Genomic DNA, 20,561 nt, shown 5'->3' on the forward strand with positions numbered 1-20,561 from the left:
AATTTATGCTGCTCCTTAAACGCTCTCCATCGAGGGAAAGAACCCAACAAATACACTTTAGAGGCATCTCTACTAGCATAATATTCTTTTCTACTCGACGACATGACTCAGTGCTCTTGAAAGATTGAATATTGTGCGCTTAACACAGTTCGCTTTTTTTTCGCTCCTCTGAGAATAGCGAGAAGTAAACAAACTGAACAATCCGGGGGATTATCAACTTCCGGTGGAGTCCCCAGGCTGGCGCACGTGCAGAAGCCGCTGTAACCTGTCTTTAAATGGAACATAATTTGTAAACAATTGCAGAATCAAAAGCTAGGCATAGTAAATGAATTACACTGCTAGATGACAAAAAGTTTTTAGGTGTTAATGTATACTGTTTTTAAATATTTTTGTATGTTTGCATACATACGCGTAGGTATTTAAAGTGGTTTTTAGGTCTTTTTTGATTGAATGGTGCAAGGAAATTCCTTGGTCAAGTAAATTATTAAGAAGTGAGGTGGATGAGGTAGTTCCATCGGAGATAAAAAAGCTATGTAATTTATTTGTTGCAGTACTTATGAAAAACGTCTTGGAGGAAATAAAAAGATTGCGTACGGAAAAATGCTGTGGGTGTAAGGTGGATCATATGGTTCAGAGAAGACATGAGTGTTTGATGATGATGGAGGAAGGTTGGGAAATGCATGGTGTGGATACCATAAACCATGCATTTGAGCGAGGCACGTTATTGAAGAAATTTTGTCATGAATGTAATGAAGATAACTTAATCCAAGCAAGCGATGGAACATTACAAGTCATTAACAAAGGATTGTGAAATGGCATTGAAGAGATTATTGAGAGACGTTAGTTATATACATTGAGACTGTTGTACAAGAATTTTGTATGGTTTAAATAAAAAATGAATGTTGATTTGCACATCATCCATCTAATTTGACAAGGGGGGAGCAGCCTGCCACATATGGCGTGGTATGTTGGACAAATCGATGTTTTGCGCTTGAAACGATCAGGCATCCATTTGATATAATGACGCTGCACGTTTAATTTGATCATATAGCACATTTAAATTGAAATACATTCATCGCAAAGGCGATGCGACTTTGATTTTACAAGGTTTGACTTTGATTTTACAAAGTCACAGAGGTTAAATTATTATCTCTAGTTTGTGACCATGTGCACCTTTGAATTGACAAGGTACACCTTTGATTTGATCCAAGGCCCGCGACACTCGACTATGTTTGGTCAGCATCAATATACACTGGCTAACGGTAAACATTGTTTTGTACACTCTATTACGTCTTATATACTGCCTCTTTCTTTATACACTCCACTATAAATCGCTTCTTTTAATCCAAAGGAAATTTTGCGGGATTACGCTAACAGTATTTTATGCTGTATCAAAGGTGAGCTAGCATATTAATATAAGAAACATTCACTCAAATGAAAATACTGCATTGATTTATCACATGTACTGTATGTTGTGAAGTGCAACGAAAGCCAAAGATTGGATGGATAATGTTATTATCTCTTGCTACAAAGACGGCTAATATACCTCACCAGGGAAATGCATTCTATAGCTTAAATACCGATAGAAATTTTTTATGGATTTTAGTAAAAAATGAATTTCAAAAGGCGAGAATGCCCATGGGATTGTTAAGACTTTCAAGTTTGTTTGAATAAAAATGAGGAGATAAAAGCGTGCCATTGAGTCATTGACTTTGCAGTATGTCTTGAAAACTAGCCCGGATGTAAAATTTTGCACTTTATTTAGGGCTAAACAAAGCACATACCACGGTTAATGCCAAATCAACCAAAAGCAACAAAGTACGAAAATGAATTTGCCTGAAACTGTTTTACATGAATTAAGCCAACTCCGGTATGCTTTTATAAATGCAGCAAACAAAGATGACTTGTGTGGTGAAGATATTCAACATTTACTTTCATGCACAGAAGATTTTCACTGTTCCATTCTGAATCTAGTCTAAGTGAAAATGGCTTCATTCCAAATAACACCATAAATCATTTCGAAGAAATTTTAGCTTTGCTAAGAAGGTGTTTACCATTTGAAAATCAACCAGAGTCAATGGGTAGACCGAGGTTAATTCTACCTAGAGAACAATTGGAGTTCTTATTATTGCTACATTTCAATAAGACCCAGATATCACATATGCTAGGCATTTAACTCGTATAATCAGCAGACAAATGACTGAGTATTGTCTAACTGGTATACAGTTCTCAGAACTAACAGACAGAGAGTTGGATGGAATTGTAACTGAACTTAATAGGCAGTTTCCTAAAGAGTGCAAGTATTTTTGTCAGAGAAAAAAGAGTTAAGAAAGCTTAAAAAGGTGTGATCCTGTAGGCTCATCATTAAGATGGTTTGCCACAATCCATAGACGTAGCTACAATGTACATTCCCCTCTTGCACTTTGGCACCTGAAGGGCAACCATAAGCTAATACGGTATGTTGTCTCAACCCATATTTAGAAAAAATGTGAGAACATTTGCAACATGAATTGAGTAAATGGTCCCAGCACAATTTAGGAAAATTTTTAAAATTTTTCACCACTTGTTAGCTGGAGGTTAATGGTCCATGGTGCAATGGATGGCTATTCTAGATTGATTGTATGCCTACAGTGTTCCAATAACAAAAAAGCTGTAACAGTAAAGAGGTTATTCGAAGATGCTGTTGCAATGTTTGGTCTTCCCTCAAGGGTTTGAATAGATAAAGGAGGAGAGAATGTTGATGTAGCTAGATATATGCTTGAACACCCTTGCAGAGGTACTGGAAAAGGGAGTGTTATAACTGGCAGTAGCACCCACAACCAGCGCATAGAAAGACTTTGGAGTGACGTTTATACTGGGGTCCTGTCGCTGTATTACTCACTCTTTTACCACCTTGAAGATTGTGGTTTGCTTGATCCGATGAATAACATTGATTTGTATGCTTTACACATAAGATATGGAGTGAAGGGTGGAACCATCATGGAATGAGAACTGCAAGAAGTTTATCTCCCCTTCAGCAGTTCACAGAAGGGTTATTGAGAATCTGTATTTCAAATTCAATAATCTCTTCAGAATTATTTGAAAATATCAGTCAGGTATAGTTGGTAATATAATCGTTGCTTGTAGATTTTGAATTTTGAAATGCGAGTTAAAATCTATCATGGCTATGATCTATCAGATTAAATCCTAAAATTATACCTTAGGAAGATGAAATGTCTTATGGCATAGATTGGGATAGTCCATTGCCGGTAGATATTCCAGAGAATTATAATTGTGTGGAGATTCCAAACACCTATGTGCAGATAAGTGAACCACAAAAAGAAAGCCTGCACTCTCTGGTAAATCCCTTGGCAGAAAGTCATTACTATGGAATTGATTTATATATGCATACTTGCAATTTTCTTCTTCAAATCAATTAGGAAACTGTAAGTTTAATTACATAATACAGAACATAGTAATCTAGTACAAAAGTATTACCCTGGGGGGCGCAAAAAAGGTTAACCTGTTTGATTGAATATAACTTTAAAACTAAAACGTCTGTTACACTGAAATAACTTTCTTTAGATTCGTGAATTTCTAACTTAAAATTTGGTATATTCCATGCATATTTTGATACAATATTCCCTGAGATATCAGCGTTTTACTTTTATTACGAATTTTTGAAAAGTGCAAAAATTAGTCAAAAATGGCATATTAAATAAAAAAAGATGTTTGTTTTCAACAATTTTCATGGCATGATTTCCTAAGCATTGTTACCCCTGGTATATTCTATGAAAATTCAAACTCGCTGTTGTAGTTATCCTTAAACGAGGCATATTAAGAAAAGAACCAGCAGAATTCATGCGAAATTGTTTGTTAAATTTGTGGGCTACCGAACGAATTTTATCCCTCTTTCATTTTTGAAGTTACACTCAATAAGACAGGGTTAACTTCTTTTAGCGCCAACCCAGTACTTAACAAAATATTTAACAAAAATGACCTACTGAAAAAAGAGCAAGAGGCCTGCTATAAGTCATGAGGCTAGTCAGGTTTAACTAGCCTTTTACTGCCCAAATTTCAAAATAATATAAATCTTGCTAAAAACCTCGTTTTCCTTGTATCTTGTATCTTAAGATTAAAATAAACATCCCTCATTATATTATATCTGTTGTTGAGCACTATATTGCTCACCGTGAACAAAAAAAACAACTGCAAATCTATGAATGATACCTCTACTTAAACGACACCAAATGCGGTGCTTTGATTGTTTAAAGCACAATCAATGCTTTGTTTAAATGATTCATAGCATGGATGTGAAGGTAATTCCAGCTCTTGAGGGCAGGTATTGACATTGGGTAGTGTGCCAAATATTTCTTCCATCTGGAATACAGTTATCTTTGATGGATCATGAAAACTGAGAGGAGGAATCTGATTTGTTCTAGTGCAGAACATCAACATATGTGGTAGTTTTTCATCGATATATTAACATTAAATGGTTTTAATTTCTCTTCTCGAGAAAAATGCAGTAGGCTGCAGAAACAGCCAGTGAAATGCTAATTAATTCATGTTGTAGTGGCGAATCAAAAGCGGCTTTCGCGAGCCACAAATTCGTGGGGTAGAAGATGCATGTGTGCAATCTAGCGTGGTTGTAAGCAAAAGTCTGGACACCGCCTTTCATAAATACTGGATCCACCACTAAATCTGCTTTGCAATTGCAGCAATGATTTGTAAATTAATTCATGCTTCATTCTTCAAAGATGGTAATGAAGTCCTCATACACGTACAGGAATTTATACTTATGGTGACTGTTATCATTTGACAACGCACTTACCCTCAGTTTCTATATATTTCAGAAACATGTCCTTCACCCGATCCTCAACCGTTTTCAAAAGTAATCAATGATTTTAATTGATCAGCATCAATTTTATGGTTGGCAGGGTCAAAAATGAAGATCGATCGTATATCTTCATGATGAGTCCACAATAGGTCCAAAAGAGGTTAAAGACCTGAGGCAAGCTGGTCAATGGCCGCTTTTCTTGAGAAGATGACGGAATGGATGCAGAGTGCTCTAATGGCCTCCAACTTGTTTTCCATATTAAGAACTTTGGTGTAACCGGAATCAATTAGCAAGTTTTGTACATCAGGACGTGTTTGTTCAATTTCTGCCACAGTCGTTGAATAGTCAATCCAAAAAATTGAAACAAATTGAACATAATAAATATTTGTATATTTGTACAGTACGGTGGCCCAGGAGTAATTTATAAAAATAGTTACCAATTACCAAACGAAAGATACCTCAAGTAAAAACCGTTAATGCATAGAATATTCATGGCAAAGCTAACAAAAGATATTGCAACGAGACTGAAAGATGTTGCAAAATTGCGCCGGGGTACGCTCATCCTCTCGACGTCTCTGACTATATGTACACTAAACAAATAACATTTCAATCTGCAATATTTCCTGTTTCTTAATGAATTTAAAATCGTATTCCACCTTTTGTATTGCTTCCAATATATCCAAATCCACTACATCATCTTTGCTGATTTGGCTTAAAACTTTGTCAGTGTGGCGCAACAAAGTAGCCGTAAATGTTAAGTGAAAACTTTGGAAAGCCTGGACCACCATTGAGGACACTAGCAGTTATCATCTTCCCAGCAACTTTATACAATCCGGCACAGATAGCATATATATTATAAATATATTTTCATATTATTTATATTTTCATAAATCTGGAATATACACAACTTTAGTATTCTCAAACGTATTTCACTACAAATCTGAATGTGTAATATGATAGACGACATTATAATTTCATTTAAAAACTCCATTTTTTAAAAATATTCGCGTGCAAAAACCAGTTGAGAGGTAAACATAAAACTTCTGAATTCGTATGAGACGTCTGATGTTACATTTCATAGTAATTAATAATTAAAATAATTTACCATAACACTGACTATAGATGAGTAACTTAACTTCCAGAAAATGGTTGGAATCTCGTCGTATTTTTGCCTTTTTTTCACAAAAACATGACGGTAAACTTTGATTCTTTGAAAATATACGGCCCTTGCAATGTTGGTTGCGAGTTGCTATGACTACAGTGCTTCCGCTTCCAGAAATATATTTCCATTCTTCTTTTCTCACATACCAACAACACCAAGTACCCTCCAAACTACCCAACCCACACAAAATTTTTCAACTATCATGTTACCATCCCCCTGCTTAACTCATTTCACTTAACCGAGGCGAGGGGTTGCCGCATGCATGTATTTTTAGTATCAATAATATCACATTTGTTTGCTGAAGACCAACCACTTTCTGTTGTTGGGTTAGTCTTGTGAATTGTGATCTGCATCTGCTCTTGATTTGCTAAAAATAAAAAGACTCTGGGAGAATTGGAAGAATGGCATTAACATGGATGGATGGATGGATGGGAGGGAATGTGCACTCAGGTCAAAGGAGGTGCAGGGTGGGGACAGACTAAAATTTGAATACAAATTTGGATAATTTTGCATGAAAATCAGTATTATAGTGTATAAATACAGTATTATGGTGTACTGTACTTGGGAGTTGAGAGGGCTCTGATATTCTATACAGCACCATATCATCTTATTTTATATTTTTTTCAAGCAAACAGCTGGTGCTTCTACCGGCAACAGCTGTCCTCCACCCACTGCCCCTACAAAACCACATTGGGCATCCTTAGGCATTAACTCATAAAAAGGTGAAGGCAACACAATTTACACAATTTATAACACAACAAAAAAACACAATCTCATGGAGGTTTGACAAAAACATTTAAATTACAATGACTAATAGGGACCTTAAGCAACGAGAACATTGACGTCCGGGACGTTGACGGGAAGTTGTTTATGCTCAAAATCTGTGACGTCACACGTCCTGGACGCAGCCAACGTTGTGTCCAGGACGTAGGTTTGTTGAGTTTTGCGTTGTCTCGAAAACGTTAACAAAATAAGCTATAAAAATGGATTTACCAGATGATTCAGTCGTCATTTTGTCTACTTCTGCAGAAAAACCGTAAGTAAACTCTTTTTTATTGCTTTTTATATTGTTATTTTGTCGAAAAAGGTTGAAATAGCAAAATAGTCACGAGTTTCTTCATCAAAATCACAAAAGGCATCTTCAATGTTCAATTTTTTTGTACCAACACTAGTAAGAATTGGTTTTCGATATGTTTTTCTCACAAGGTTGATAACAGCCTTGTTGTCACCTTCCAGTTTTTGTTGTTGCACCAAACTCTAAGCAAAACATAAACAAATAATAAGTATACTGGCTCTGTTTTATTTACGAGGCTAAATGGATGAAAAACGTAAACAACTTTATGAATATAAACTACTGCATATTTCAACATTTGAGAAACTACTCTTACTATACTTTTATTTTTAACAAGAGCAAGATGGAGTGGAGTGAGATAAAGGATGTGATCCTGTGTCGGGAAATATTATTGATTGAGCCATATAGGATGAAAGAAAGGACTGTGCAGAGAGCACAAGCATGGCAGAAAATTGCTGAAACCCTTAACAAGGTCAACTACCCAAGTTTTAAAGTGGACAAAAGATCTGTCCGTGAACACTTTATGAAAATTGTAGAAAAATTCAAAAAGAAAAATAATAAAGAAATGAGGGCAAGTGGGATCAGTCCTGAGGTAACCGAACTGGATACACTCCTGGAGGAAATTGTAGCCAGAATTGAAGGATGTGTGGAAGAAACTGTGGAGGAGAATGAAAAGAAATTAAGGAAAATTGAAGCTGAGAAAGAATAAGCTCAAGATATGCGACTGAAAGCCATGGAGTCTCTGGGTGAGACAAGAAAAAGATTAAGCGAAAACAGTCAGGAAGAAAAGAGCAAGAAGAAAAGGTCAAATGGATCTGAGCTGGTAAGTTTTCTACGTGACCGAGCAGACCAACAATTGAGATTGAGGGAAAAGAAAAGAGAGTCTAAAGATAAACACCATAATGATATGATGGAGTTACTGCTTCAGCAACAACAACAACAGCAACAACAACAGCAGTCCATGCAATTTCAGGCTATCTTGCAAAAACAACAAGAACAGAACCAAATCCTAATGGCCATGATCATGCACAACAAACCATGAGTTTATCATGTTATCCTTGTTAATAATAATTTGTAAGATGGTTTCATTTGAATAATGTTAATATTTATTTTTAAATGTATAAATGTACACCATGAATGTTTATTGAGTTAATTAAATTATCTGTGTTACATTACAATATTATATAACAATTTTGACACCCAATTTAATTATTTATTATTGTACATCATTTAATTATTGTTATTTAAAATTGAATAATTGAATTGATTATGAATTGAATATGATTTCAGTTGTATATGTCACTGATGACTTTACAAACTGCATGATAAATATGTGTTATTGACTGAGTGAGAGGTCCATACAGGCCGGAGGATACTGGTCAAGCTCTTTTTTCGCTTGTATGGACCAAAAAAAAGAAGGAGACCAGTATGACCGAACAAGCTCAGTTAATAAACTATTTATTATATGACTAAAAACGATTAAGACAAACTCAAACTGTTTTCCCACCAAACCTGGCCGGTCCCTACTCCTGGTTAGCAACCGCTCAGGAACCAATCAAAGTGCTTGATTTTAGTGGATGGACCACTCAACTGTACTAGTCATATAATAAAGAGTCTTACTGCAGGATGTCCTTGAAAAACAGGTCTGCAATATAATAATAATAGTCCCCTAATGGGGGATACAATTAAGCCATAATTGCAGAATTAATTAAAATATTCTTCAACAGATGGGGGATCAACACTAAAGTACTTGGATGTACTGTTGCCATATAAGCAAGTTATTGCATTTCTTAGAAGTGAGCTTACAATATAATGCTTCCCCACTGAGCTTAAGCCAATCTTTAGATTTTTTTTGAAGTCTAAAAATTTAAATGTACAAATGACATCTCCAAAAATCCACAGATTCACGAACAGAACTCATAGACTGGTTAAAGGCCTGCATCTGTGGAGTTAAGACCCTGTCGCGAAATGGTGCCTGCAGGTGTACCCGTAATGGATATGCAGGGTCACCATAGATGCACATCGGTTCTCCAACTGGGGAAAAGGCATGTTCTTCAAGGGTTGTCAGCAAGTTAGAGTCCCTCAACATAGAAGCATCGTGTTTTCTCCCCTCTGTGGAAAACAATAATAGCATGAGTTAACCCACTGAGCTGCAGAGCTTCCGCATTGACGAGTAAAATTGTCTGGCATTAGACAGGTAAAAAAAATAAGTAAGGCGCACCGTGCACTGTGGTGCATCGTGCACTGTGATGCGTCGAGGTTAAATGGGAATATATGAATGGGTTAATATATTTTTCAACATAAAATACATGCAACACAAAAGGCATGGATTTTTGTTGTCACAATGAACACCTGAATGCTATTAACACAAATAACAGGGTAGTTTACAGTGGAAAAAAGAACAAAATATTAATACAGGGAATACTGTAATAGTTTGTACAGTATAAACATCTGGAATATGGTGCATGCCAGCTGTCAACTGCTCACTTACCTACAGGACCAAAGAGATTGGCAATAATCCCACTTGGGATAGTCAAAGATTGAAATTTCAACGCATGGACGCGTTTGTGCCCATTATAAACGACGCGTTGGTTATCCCCTGGTCGACAAATAGGCCGCACTGTACCGTCGATGAAACCAAAACAGTTGGTTAAAGCGGCTCCTGCCTGGGATATGGCCTCAGCGTAGAACTGGAGAGCATCACTGTTTAACAGAGCTTCATTCCACTGTGTAATTCTTTGATGGTGATGCCTGTAAATCCAGTGCTCGACATTGGAAGAGATCATGCTCAACTCTGGAACAGCACGGCCAAAGCGGTGAATCATGTCGCTCAACCTGCATGGATACGTCAAGCGCTTCAAATATATACAAAGCCCTTCAATTCGGCCAGCCTTCGTTCTCTGTGGACAGGTGAAACTCTCTGGCAGACCAAGGGCATCGGCTAAGCGAACCACATTGTGCTTTTGAACACGAAATTCAGAGAAACACTCTGCTTCGTCCATATCCTCAAGGTTGAATCAGTCATATTTTCGATGTGGGAAGATCAAATTTTTTGAAATATTTGCTTCATATAGCAAGACAAATTCATCTTCGGTGATGAATTCATTGTCAAATGACAGTACTAACGCCTCACGGTTGTCCTTAAACGAACCCATTGACAAGTTTTTGAACCAGCAAAAAGCATTTATATCACAATTTTGTTTACATATTTTGCCACTCTGGGGTACGAAGGTCAAAGTGCTTAACGTAATTTATTTGACAACCGTGACGCATCGCGTACGTACTCGTCCCAGGAATTATCGGTCATGGCGTCAACGTCCCGGACGTCAATGTTCTCGTTGCTTAAGGTCCCTAATGACTCCTGTGGAGGCTTTGGGTTTGGTAAATTTTGAAAAATTTTAGCTTTATGCAACAAGCAAATGATAATGCTAACCTGGACTCTGAGTCGTTTGAGTGTTGGTACTTGTACTATCAAGCCCTGCAAGTAATGATGATTAATTACTGTAATTATTCTTAAATAAAGAGTAACTTAAAGAATAACTTCCAACCGTTACACTTTTATCTGCTGGCTTTTTAGCCATCTTTCACTTTGTAGCAAGAGATAATAATATTATCCATCCAATCTTTGGCTTTCGTTGCACTTCACTACATACAATACATGTGATAAATCGAATGTTTCTTATTTAAGTGAATGTTTCTTATGTTAATATACTGGCTCATTTTCTATACAGCGTAAAATACTGTTAGCGCAATCTCGCAAAATTTCCTTGGGATTAGAAGAAGCCATTTATAGTAGAGTGTATAAAGAAATATAGGCAGTATATAAAACGTAATAGAGTGTACAAAACAATGTTTACCGTTAGCCAGTGTATATTGACACTGACCAAACATAGTTGAGTGTCGCAGCCTTGGATCAATTTAACGGTGTACCTCGTCAATTCAAAGGTGCACATTGTCACAAACTAGAGATGATAATTTAACCTCTGTGACTTTGTAAAATCAAAGTCGCATTGCCTTTGCGATGAGTGTATTTCAATTTAATGATGCTGTATAATCATATTAAACCTGCAGCATCATTATATCAAATGGATGCCTGATCGTTTTGTTTTGATTGAAAACAATGATTTGTCCAACATACGGCGCCATAGCTACATACCAATTTTCAAACTGGAAACATAAATGTGTTCTCACACTTTGCGCATAGCTTTCAAGTTGTTCATGAACATGGGGTACAGAAAAATTACCGTTGCAAATATAAAGGTGTTCTAACACTTTTTGCATAACTTTCATATTATTCTTGGGGTTACAGGAACATTATCCGGGTTTCAAAAATAAATGTGTTCTCAAACCTTATGCATAATTTTCATATTATTCTTGGGGTTACAGGAAAATCATTAAAGTTTCAGACACAAATGTGTTCTCAAACTTTATGATGCATAATTTTCATATTATTCTTGGGGTTACAGGAAAATTATTCGGGTTTCGGAGATAAATGTGTTCTCACACTTTATGCATAACTTTTGTATTATTCTTGGGTCACAGGAAAATTACCGTTTCATTATGATTAATCGATTAAATATCCAATTGCATAAAAGAGCAAACACTGAACATTTAAAACAGATGAATTGTGAGGTGACCTTAGTCAAGTTTACTTTTAAAATGTTTTCTCTGGTACAAGAGTTAGCTTATTATTATTTGTGCGTTTGAGCACTGAAAAATGCATAGATAGGCACGTTAAAAAGTACCAGTTGATTGCAGGAGCTTAGATGTAAGAGATCTTAGTACACTGCTGGAAATCAAACAAACCTGGGTTGCTGTGTTAGACTTAAGAAGAAACAAGTTATTGACTGTTAAACTGTTAAAGTTCAACTGCACAAATCAAAGCAACGCTAACGAAAACCCAACTGACCCCCAGAATATGTCAATTGAAATCCCTGACAACACAATCCCCATCCTTGACACAAACCCATCCCCAATCCAACCCAATCCCCCACCCTCACCTGACATGTCTGATGAACAGATAGATGAATTTTTACGGACTGACAACGGAGACATAACAGACTTGGACACCTCCCTTATTTTTGGCTACAAATTCATCATATCAGATCAGGAAACTGATTCAATAGTAGAAGGCCTACATAAAGAAAAACAAAAACTTTTAAACACAGAACATGACAACCCGGAGACAAACAGCACACCCCACATCACAACTAACCCCCAAATCACAACCAACACCACACCACACAATGACCAACCACAATCCATTCCTAACCCCAACAGCAAACCCCACATTCCTCATTATTAGCACACAGAAAACCAAATTATCAAAATTCAAATGTACAGCTTTCTCCCCATAAAGACAACTGCCAAATGAATGCCTTTGAGATAAACAAGGGAAAGTTTGCCACTGCAGCTTTTGAAAATTGTGCCTTATTACAGGCACTTTTCTGGTGATCCTGTTGCAACAGCCACCGAAAATTCCCTCCAGAAAAGGCTCGGGAACTCACAGGTTACACCTGCACCTCAACCCATTTCAGTTACGCCATTGTCTCCCTTGATTCCAAATATTAGACAGCACTGTAAAACACTGGGTTTACTGAATTCAGATATCATTGACTTAAGTATGTTGCTTTGTGGGATAATGATTTTGTAAATGCAAGGGCTACCTGGAGTCTCAATTGAGGGCAAGTCTTCGGTAGATGGTACTGTTACATCAGGACGTTCTTCTTCACTTTCATGTTCAAAAATCTGATCTGGAAGTTCATCTACTTCGTCAAAAGGGTTTTCTTGTAGAACATCTAATCAAAATAAAAAAGTAATGTATTAGTTCTATTAAATATTACTATTAATGTAAATTTGAGAGTAATATGGTATGAAACATAACTAAATCAACTTTGCAAAATTATACTAACCTCGCATGTTTGTCTGTACAAGTATTTCCATACCAGACAATTAATTAGTGGAGCTACTTGTTTGAGATGTGTCTGGTGTTAAAGTAGCTGGTGTTGGCATTCTAACCTCACATTCTCAGCCTCGTACCCAGGCGCTTTATTGGAAAACATAAAGGCTGCATTCAGCGTAATATAGAGATCTGTGGCTAAAATGTGCGAGCGCGCAGGGGTGCTTGGGGAGGACGCGATGGGAGAACGAAGCGCCTGGCAGAATATGCAGATTTCCGGCTCCCACTTTTGCAAAAAGTGATAAATGCGTGAAGGCTACAATATGTAGATATATTTTGAAGAAGAATTGAACCTGCGATCAAAATTATGGATGATTTGGAACGATCGTTTCAAAAACTATCATTTGAAGGTAGCTTTATACTGAATTTTTTTATTTTACGACTATTTTGACAAATCTCGTTTCGTAAACAGTGTATGAGTATACTCCTCTGTGTTACTATGCAGTCGCGCAGTATTTAACACTATTTAAATTCGTCTTAATTTCCTTACAAAAGTATCGTCAAGCTCGGAGGAGGAAAGGTATACGTTTGGTATCGAAGAATCAAGAATTGAGTGTTAGAGGCGAGTGCTTAGTTGCCTTGAGATTTAAATATTTCCACTATTGATATTAATTAAACAATAATACATTTTTATTTTCATTCTATATCAAATATGCTATCAAGTTGCAATTTATATGCGTGTTACTAGTGATATACAATAACAAACTCCAGGTCAGATTGTTACCAGCACCCCACAGAAAGAGGAAGGAAAAGAATCATTTCAGCAGGGAAACATGCTTTAACCCCAATGCTTGGAGTTTGTGTGAATTTAACAATAAACATAAGTACATATTATATATCAAGACTCGATTGTCAGAAATTGGGACTGTTATTCATAAATTATACATATTTATGCTTTTCATAGGTAGTGGAAGATATAAATCACCAAATTTATGCTCTGAATTAGAAAGGTTGTTGGACTAATGACTATTGTGAAGACTCCAATGTCCATGAAAAACAGACATTATTAATGAGTTTACATGGCATTCTGATAATAAAAATAATACTTTGACTCGGGAATTAAAGAAATTTTCCCACATTCTACAAAAAAGAAAATAGTTGTTGGATGTGAAAATATTTATCTCCTTTTAGTAAATAGGACTATGGAACAATATAATTTATACATGTATTATAGTAATTTCTTGGAATACTGTACACAGCCTGCATCTACATTGTGTGATGTATATAAGTATATTGCTGTAGGGATGAATTAAGTCTATTATTTGCTTTGTAGTACACCAGTTGAATTTCATGTACAGTACAGTATACCAAAGAGTGTTGGTGTTGTAAAGGAATATTAATGAATTACTCTCTACATAGGTTTCAATAGTTAATTTTTCTTAACATTTAATACAGTTATTTACACTAATTTGTTAATAAAACCACATGGTAGTAAACCATAATATTTCTGTAATGCAGAATGAACTTAATGTAATGGAAAATGGCTTAGATGAACAGAATCAACTGCTGCTATTACTGCATTAGATGATGGAAACATTGAACTGGCTAATGAGCTTTGCAAAAGACCATAATGTGAAATTGCAACAATTTTTCAAATTAAACTCAGCATGATAAAAACGTACCAGGTCAAAGTCAAAATTCTTAGTGTTTCTGGAGGTGTTAAAATAACAGATTCCCCAGAAAAACAAATTAATAAAGAAGTCAAACAGATGGAAGAAATGTGCAACCTAAATCTGATGTAAATCATTGCATATTCGAGTAGATTCTCTTCTTTCAGCGCTCGTTAATAACTGTTTGTGCTTTGATATTCAAAAATGATGAATAATACAACGCAGTGACAATTTTTGCACAAAATCTTTCCCAAATGTACCGCCCGGTGATAGGGTGTACGGCAATTTGCTCATAGAATATGAATAAGTCGTCCGCCGGCGCCATATTTGTTGCATATTCTGCCAGGCGCTTCATTTGTCGCGTCCTCCCCAAGCACCCCTGCGCGCTCGCACATTTTAGCCACAGATCTCTATATTACGCTGAATGCAGCCTTTATGTTTTCCAATAAAGCGCCTGGGTACGAGGCTGTCACATTCTAAAGAATGAACAGTATTAAACACTTGACTACTGTATATACATATAATTAATTCGTGCATATTAGGATCTTTTGCAGCAGAAAATATTAGATTAATTCAATTAATTTATTTTTACAAATGACAGGCACAATGTTGTTCTACCTTCAACTATCTGCTCATCACTCTCTTTGTCTGACAATTGTTGAAGTGTCCTTACCATAAACAGCTCTCTTGCCTGTGATTCGAATTAAAGCATCACATGTTTGAATGCAATTGCTAGATAGTTTAGGCCTTTTCAAACTTCCATATGATGCCTAAGTAATGAAGAAGAACACAAAATGATTGCCACAACCTTATGGAATATTCATACAAGGCATGAAAATTGTAACATGTAAATTGTGTTGCATAACAATTAAATACTGTATAAAAGAACCCACTGGGTAGGCTTTTAAAAAATACTCCCATTTACAAGAGAACTTGTCTAATACAGACACATGTGGGTGCATTTCAGTACATGCAAAGTTGAAAAATAGACCAGACCAGACAGACAGTAGGTACTGTTGATACCATGCAATACTTTTAAAGTAGCTAAATGAGGACCACTCTAGTTATTGTAGTTAAATAATGACCTCTCTAATTATTGTACAAAACCTTTAGAACAATTTCTTAAGGAATAAATTCTATCCACTGAATTAACTTGTATTAATTTTCTTTTTATAGCAACAGCAGAATTTTTTTAACTGAACACACCACACCTTTAAAAATTCATATTCTCTGTTTGCCAGCATAGGCATTTCTTGTTCTATAGCTGAGCGCAGTTGCCATTCCACCCAGTCTCTATCAAATGCATAATCATGGATAATGTGACCCTTCTTTTCCAGCCTTATTCGTGTTTGATGCATCGGTACTTTATCAACCGATAGATTTAATATGAATACAATATCTTTGTGTACAAGCTTCTTTTTCTTTGGTATTTTACTGTGTGAACGTAGCACATTTGTATGACCTCGCTTGTTGTTTGAAACTCTTTGCCCTTGATTCAGATCTTGACCTTGATTTCGGTTAGCATTTGTGGCCGGACTGGCCGCATGTTGAAAGGTGGGAAACAGTCGAACAATCTCTGATGCCATTGTTGCAGACAGCTGAGTTTGTTGGGCATTATTTATAGGTCGCATTTCAAGGTGCGAAACACTTTCGATAGCATTTGTTATTAAACTGTCAACTGTTCTCTAACTTCTTTCATCCCCATTTTGGTTATTTTGGGGCAGTATTTGGGAAGTATTCATTTTTTCCCCCATATTGTTTGCCATATAAATTAAAATACTGTACAAGCAAAACTGTGGGTGATGGAATTTAAAATTTACACCAGTGAGCTGGTTTAGACAATATATCTGAAGTTTAGAACCAATAAATGAACTTATTAATTGTCATTAAGAAATATCGGAGTACAGGAAATATAAATAAGTTTAGAAAGCAAATTTGAAGTTAGGATAAATAATGTTTTCAATGAGTAAATTTTGTTTAGAAGGATTTTGTATAGTTTAGAACGCCGTAGTTGCGAGTATAAAACAAATATTTTAAGTTTAGAATTTTGACAGGTTCTGTGCGCCATATTTAGGAACATGTAAACATACCGGTAGTCTTTGAATAATTCATCTGAGGTCTTGCACTAATGCCATACCTCATGAAGTTATACTAGAAATACATGCAGTAACCCCTCGCTTTTTCACACCAAGTACACAATTTCCTGAGTTAACCTGACCTAAACATATATTATGAAATGACACAAAACTCAAATCAGTCTTAATATATTTTACCGAGTATATTATAGCTAATGTGTCCATCATCCAGTACAAGTGGTAATGGCTAGTGTAAAACATTGCCCGTTGTCTAGTGTAAAACATTTTGCTGCATTATACCATGCCAGCAATTGAGTAACGGTTTAAAATCAAAGTTTCAAACAATTAAAACAGTACAAAATCTTCTCAGACAAAGAAAAACCCTCAATTTATTCTGTAATTGCAGTCGACGCCGGCGGCTAAAAGTTTTATAAAAATATAGTGATACCAAAATTCAAATTACACTTTCAAAAACACTTTTTGCAAAGGTTAAAGTTAAAGCAAAGGTGTAATAGCCCTTCACAGGTTTATAGTTTCCATAAAAAGCTGAAAATTTAACAAATAAAGGGCATTCAAAGCTGAGAAGTATACAAATACTGCTCATCCGTACCGTGAAACAAATACGAAATAAACAAAGTAAACACGTACCCTTTGAAAACATTTATAAGCTTGCAGATTATTTATGTCTGTGTCTTGACTGTATCCATGTTCATCTTTGCTATCTGTCACTTCATATATCTTGTTTCTTTTCGTTTTACTTTCTTTGCACAAAGTTTATGATACGCTTTTACAAATTACAAAAAGGTTTATGAAACGACAGTTAAATTGCTGACGTTCTCATTGAAATACAAACTCTTTGTCTTAGCCAATCAAAATGTTTGTTGATTACCAGTCATTACTCGTGCATGCGCATAACTTACAAAACCATGACATAGAATTTGGACAACTTTGGATTTGCCTATGTTCTCCCGGGTTCAGGGTGTAATTCCTAATCTCCAAGCAGAATTAGTACCCTTGCAGGCGCTCCGCGCCTGTTGTGGGAAAATTTGATGCCCCTTCTCCAATGCGTTTTGTAATTCTATGTGACACCACGTCCCTGGAATAGCTCTTTCGTCATTGGTATGGGCACATGGGTTTTGTTGACACGTATCTGCGCACACCTTGCACAAGGGAAACATCAACTTGTCTTGAGTATGGCAAGGAAGAACAGGATCGAAAGCACCATACATTTAATCGAGTTTAATCATCAGTTTCAATTTTTGTTTCACATTGAATTCCCATACTTCCACCACGCTAATACCCCTTGTTTTCAAGATAATTGACTTTTTTCATTGCATATTGGTGTAGATTGTGCATTGACCTTCCATTCATTCTCGAGCATAACACTTTAGGCAACCTGCAATGAGAAAACGTTCTCATAGAGTTGCTCGAAACAAAAAAAAAAAATCATAAAATACATCTTCTTAGAGTGCCAAAAGCATTCGTTCAATCAATCTTCAATCAATCAATCTTTTAATGGTCTTAAGATAAAAGGTACATATCTTAAGTTACAATAATTCCTTTACTATAATTTATATTTAAAAATGAGTCTATTTACAAAAGTGTTTTTAAATCTATTTGTATTAATCTTGGGATGAATAATGCTCTGTTTTCTAAGGTGATAATTCGTTGTCTTTTTCTTAGGTAAAATCTTACTTAAAGGATGTTCAATCATTGAAGTATATTTATTGTAAAGTTTTTTATCATTAGCTTCTAAAAGTTCGCGTAAATTGATACAATGGGAGACATAGCGTCTTTTGAAACATCTATCTAAAAACTTTTGTACAACAGTCAAGTCCGAATCAGATGCACCATATACTGAAAGACAATAGGTGAAAATGGGTAATACCAAGCTGTTAAAAATCTTATCTACTTCTTCCTGACATGCACCTTCTTTACGCAAAGATCTTATAACATACAAGCATCTATTTGCTTTGAGTAGTTTAGCTTTTATATGTAAACTATATTTACAATTTTCTTGAAGTGTCATTCCTAAAACGGAAATATCTGAACATTGTGGAATGTTGTAAACCGATGAAATAACTTGATTGAATCCCTTCTTTCGAAATATTAGTTCTTTACATTTTTCTAGATTACAGTTCATGTCATTATCTCGAGACCAAGTTAAAAATTTCCCCACCAAATCAGTTCGACATTCTTTATTTTTCCACACTGGGACAATTGTGTTAGAATCGTCCGCATATTTGAAGAGAGCGGGTCTGCCATCCAAATCTAATTCCAGATCATTCATAAAGACATTGTAAAGATACGGTCCGCTGACACTTCCCTGGGTTGTGCCCTTGTTAACAAGTTTCCATTCTCCGTTGAAGTTATTGTAAACAACTCGTTGTTGTCGGTCTTTTAAGAAACTCAAATACCAATTAATGATATATGGATTTAACGGTAAGCGTTTGAGTTTACAGGACAGGAGTTCATGTCTTACACTGTCGAATGCTTTGCTAAAATCCATCGTGAAAAATCTAACAGCTTTGCAATTTGGACTATCCAGATAACTGTAAATCTCATGTTGCATACTCAACAATGCATCTTCACAACTTCCTCCTTTCCGATAAGCAAACTGGGTAGAACTTAAAGACTGTTCAACAATATCACTATGTTATACACAGATTTCTCGAAAGCACGCGCAATAACCCTCGATATTCAGTCTTGTCTTTAGGCATATCAACTTTGGGTAACGGATTAATGTTTGCCCTTTTCCACGAAGAAGGCCACGTACTAAATTTCAAGGATAAATTCCAGATTTTATGAATAATAGGTGTCATTATTTCCGCATGTTCCTTCCACACCCAGTATGGTATTAGGTCTGGACCAGTAGCAGTTTTCTTCAAATGCCTTAAATTATTCCACACTTCTATTTCCGAGATCTCAGGAACATTCTCCTCCTCACAAATCACCATTGGAGCCGGCTCCACATATGCTGTGTCTTGACACAGATTAGCAAAATAATCATTCAATTCCATAAGCGAGTGTCTATCAGATTTACATTAACTGATGTTCGTCGACGCTGTGAGATGTAATCCACATTTTTCCACCATTCGCCTGATCCGATGGGATCACACAAAAGTGTTCTTCTGTTTCGGCTAATAATTTCCGATATTCTCTGGTTGATTTCACTTATTCGATCTACATTCTTGGAGGATACTCTCGATTTTATTCTCATTAATGATTTTATTAAGGGTGTCATCCATACTGGGTCGCGCGATGACATGCGAACCGTTTTAAATGGCATACTCTTATCCATATGCATGTGAATCGTTCTTTCTAACTCCTTCACTGCCAATTGAACATTAGATGCATTTAGGATGTTATCCCAATTTTCTCGAGCCAGCGCTTGATAAAAATCATTTTTCCTATGTTTTCTGCAATCACGAATACGGACGTTTTTTCGAATCGGTTTCAGTTTAGTTCCTGCAGGCAGGATGACAGCCGTATGATCAGTCTTTATTGACATGTTATATGGGACGCATTTACCGAACAGATCGATCGATTTGTAAGTACATTGTCTAAAATTGCCTCACCTCTAGTTACGAAATCTACAAGGGCTTCCCATCCAGTCATTAGACACAGCTCACTTATTTTTAATTGATTAACATCTCCTCCAATAACAATAGCCATGTCAGGTTGTTTTTCAAGGGCATTGTCTGCTATGTTAATTAAGTATTGCATAAAGTCATTGGAGGGGTATGTAGGTCTCGGTGGATGGTAGACCCCACATACAAAAATCATATTTCCTGAAGGCAATCTTAAAGTTAAACATATTAACTCGTAAAGTTCCGACTTGTAGATATCAACAACATCCAGGTTCTC

The 20,561-nt window shown here is 36.0% G+C and overlaps 1 protein-coding gene and 1 pseudogene across 1 annotated transcript; one reads left to right on the forward strand and one right to left on the reverse strand.

Moving 5' to 3' along the window:
* The first annotated feature begins 6,843 nt into the window (after nt 1-6,843).
* LOC114540485 lies at nt 6,844-8,092 on the forward strand (annotated as a pseudogene).
* Nucleotides 8,093-8,820: 728 nt separating this feature from the next.
* On the reverse strand, nt 8,821-10,337 carry LOC114540491. Its single transcript, XM_028560626.1, has 2 exons — nt 9,542-10,337; nt 8,821-9,162 (listed from the first exon to the last, which is right to left on the reverse strand). The coding sequence occupies exons 1-2, from the start codon at nt 10,050-10,052 to the stop codon at nt 8,918-8,920; spliced, it is 756 nt and encodes a 251-aa protein (XP_028416427.1). The 5' UTR covers nt 10,053-10,337; the 3' UTR covers nt 8,821-8,917.
* Between the last annotated feature and the right edge of the window lie 10,224 nt (nt 10,338-20,561).

This window comes from Dendronephthya gigantea, unplaced genomic scaffold (genome assembly GCF_004324835.1).
Source record: "Dendronephthya gigantea isolate DGI-Jeju-01 unplaced genomic scaffold, DenGig_1.0 000235F, whole genome shotgun sequence".
Classification (NCBI taxonomy): domain Eukaryota; kingdom Metazoa; phylum Cnidaria; class Anthozoa; order Malacalcyonacea; family Nephtheidae; genus Dendronephthya; species Dendronephthya gigantea.

Bases quoted from the DNA above. Each gene is read 5' to 3' on its own strand.
- LOC114540491 (XM_028560626.1), bottom strand. From the start codon at position 10,052: ATGGACGAAGCAGAGTGTTTCTCTGAATTTCGTGTTCAAAAGCACAAT. The intron at 9,163-9,541 runs GTAAGTGAGCAG...TGTTTTCCACAG, and splicing joins CAATCTCTTTGGTCCTGTAG to AGGGGAGAAAACACGATGCT.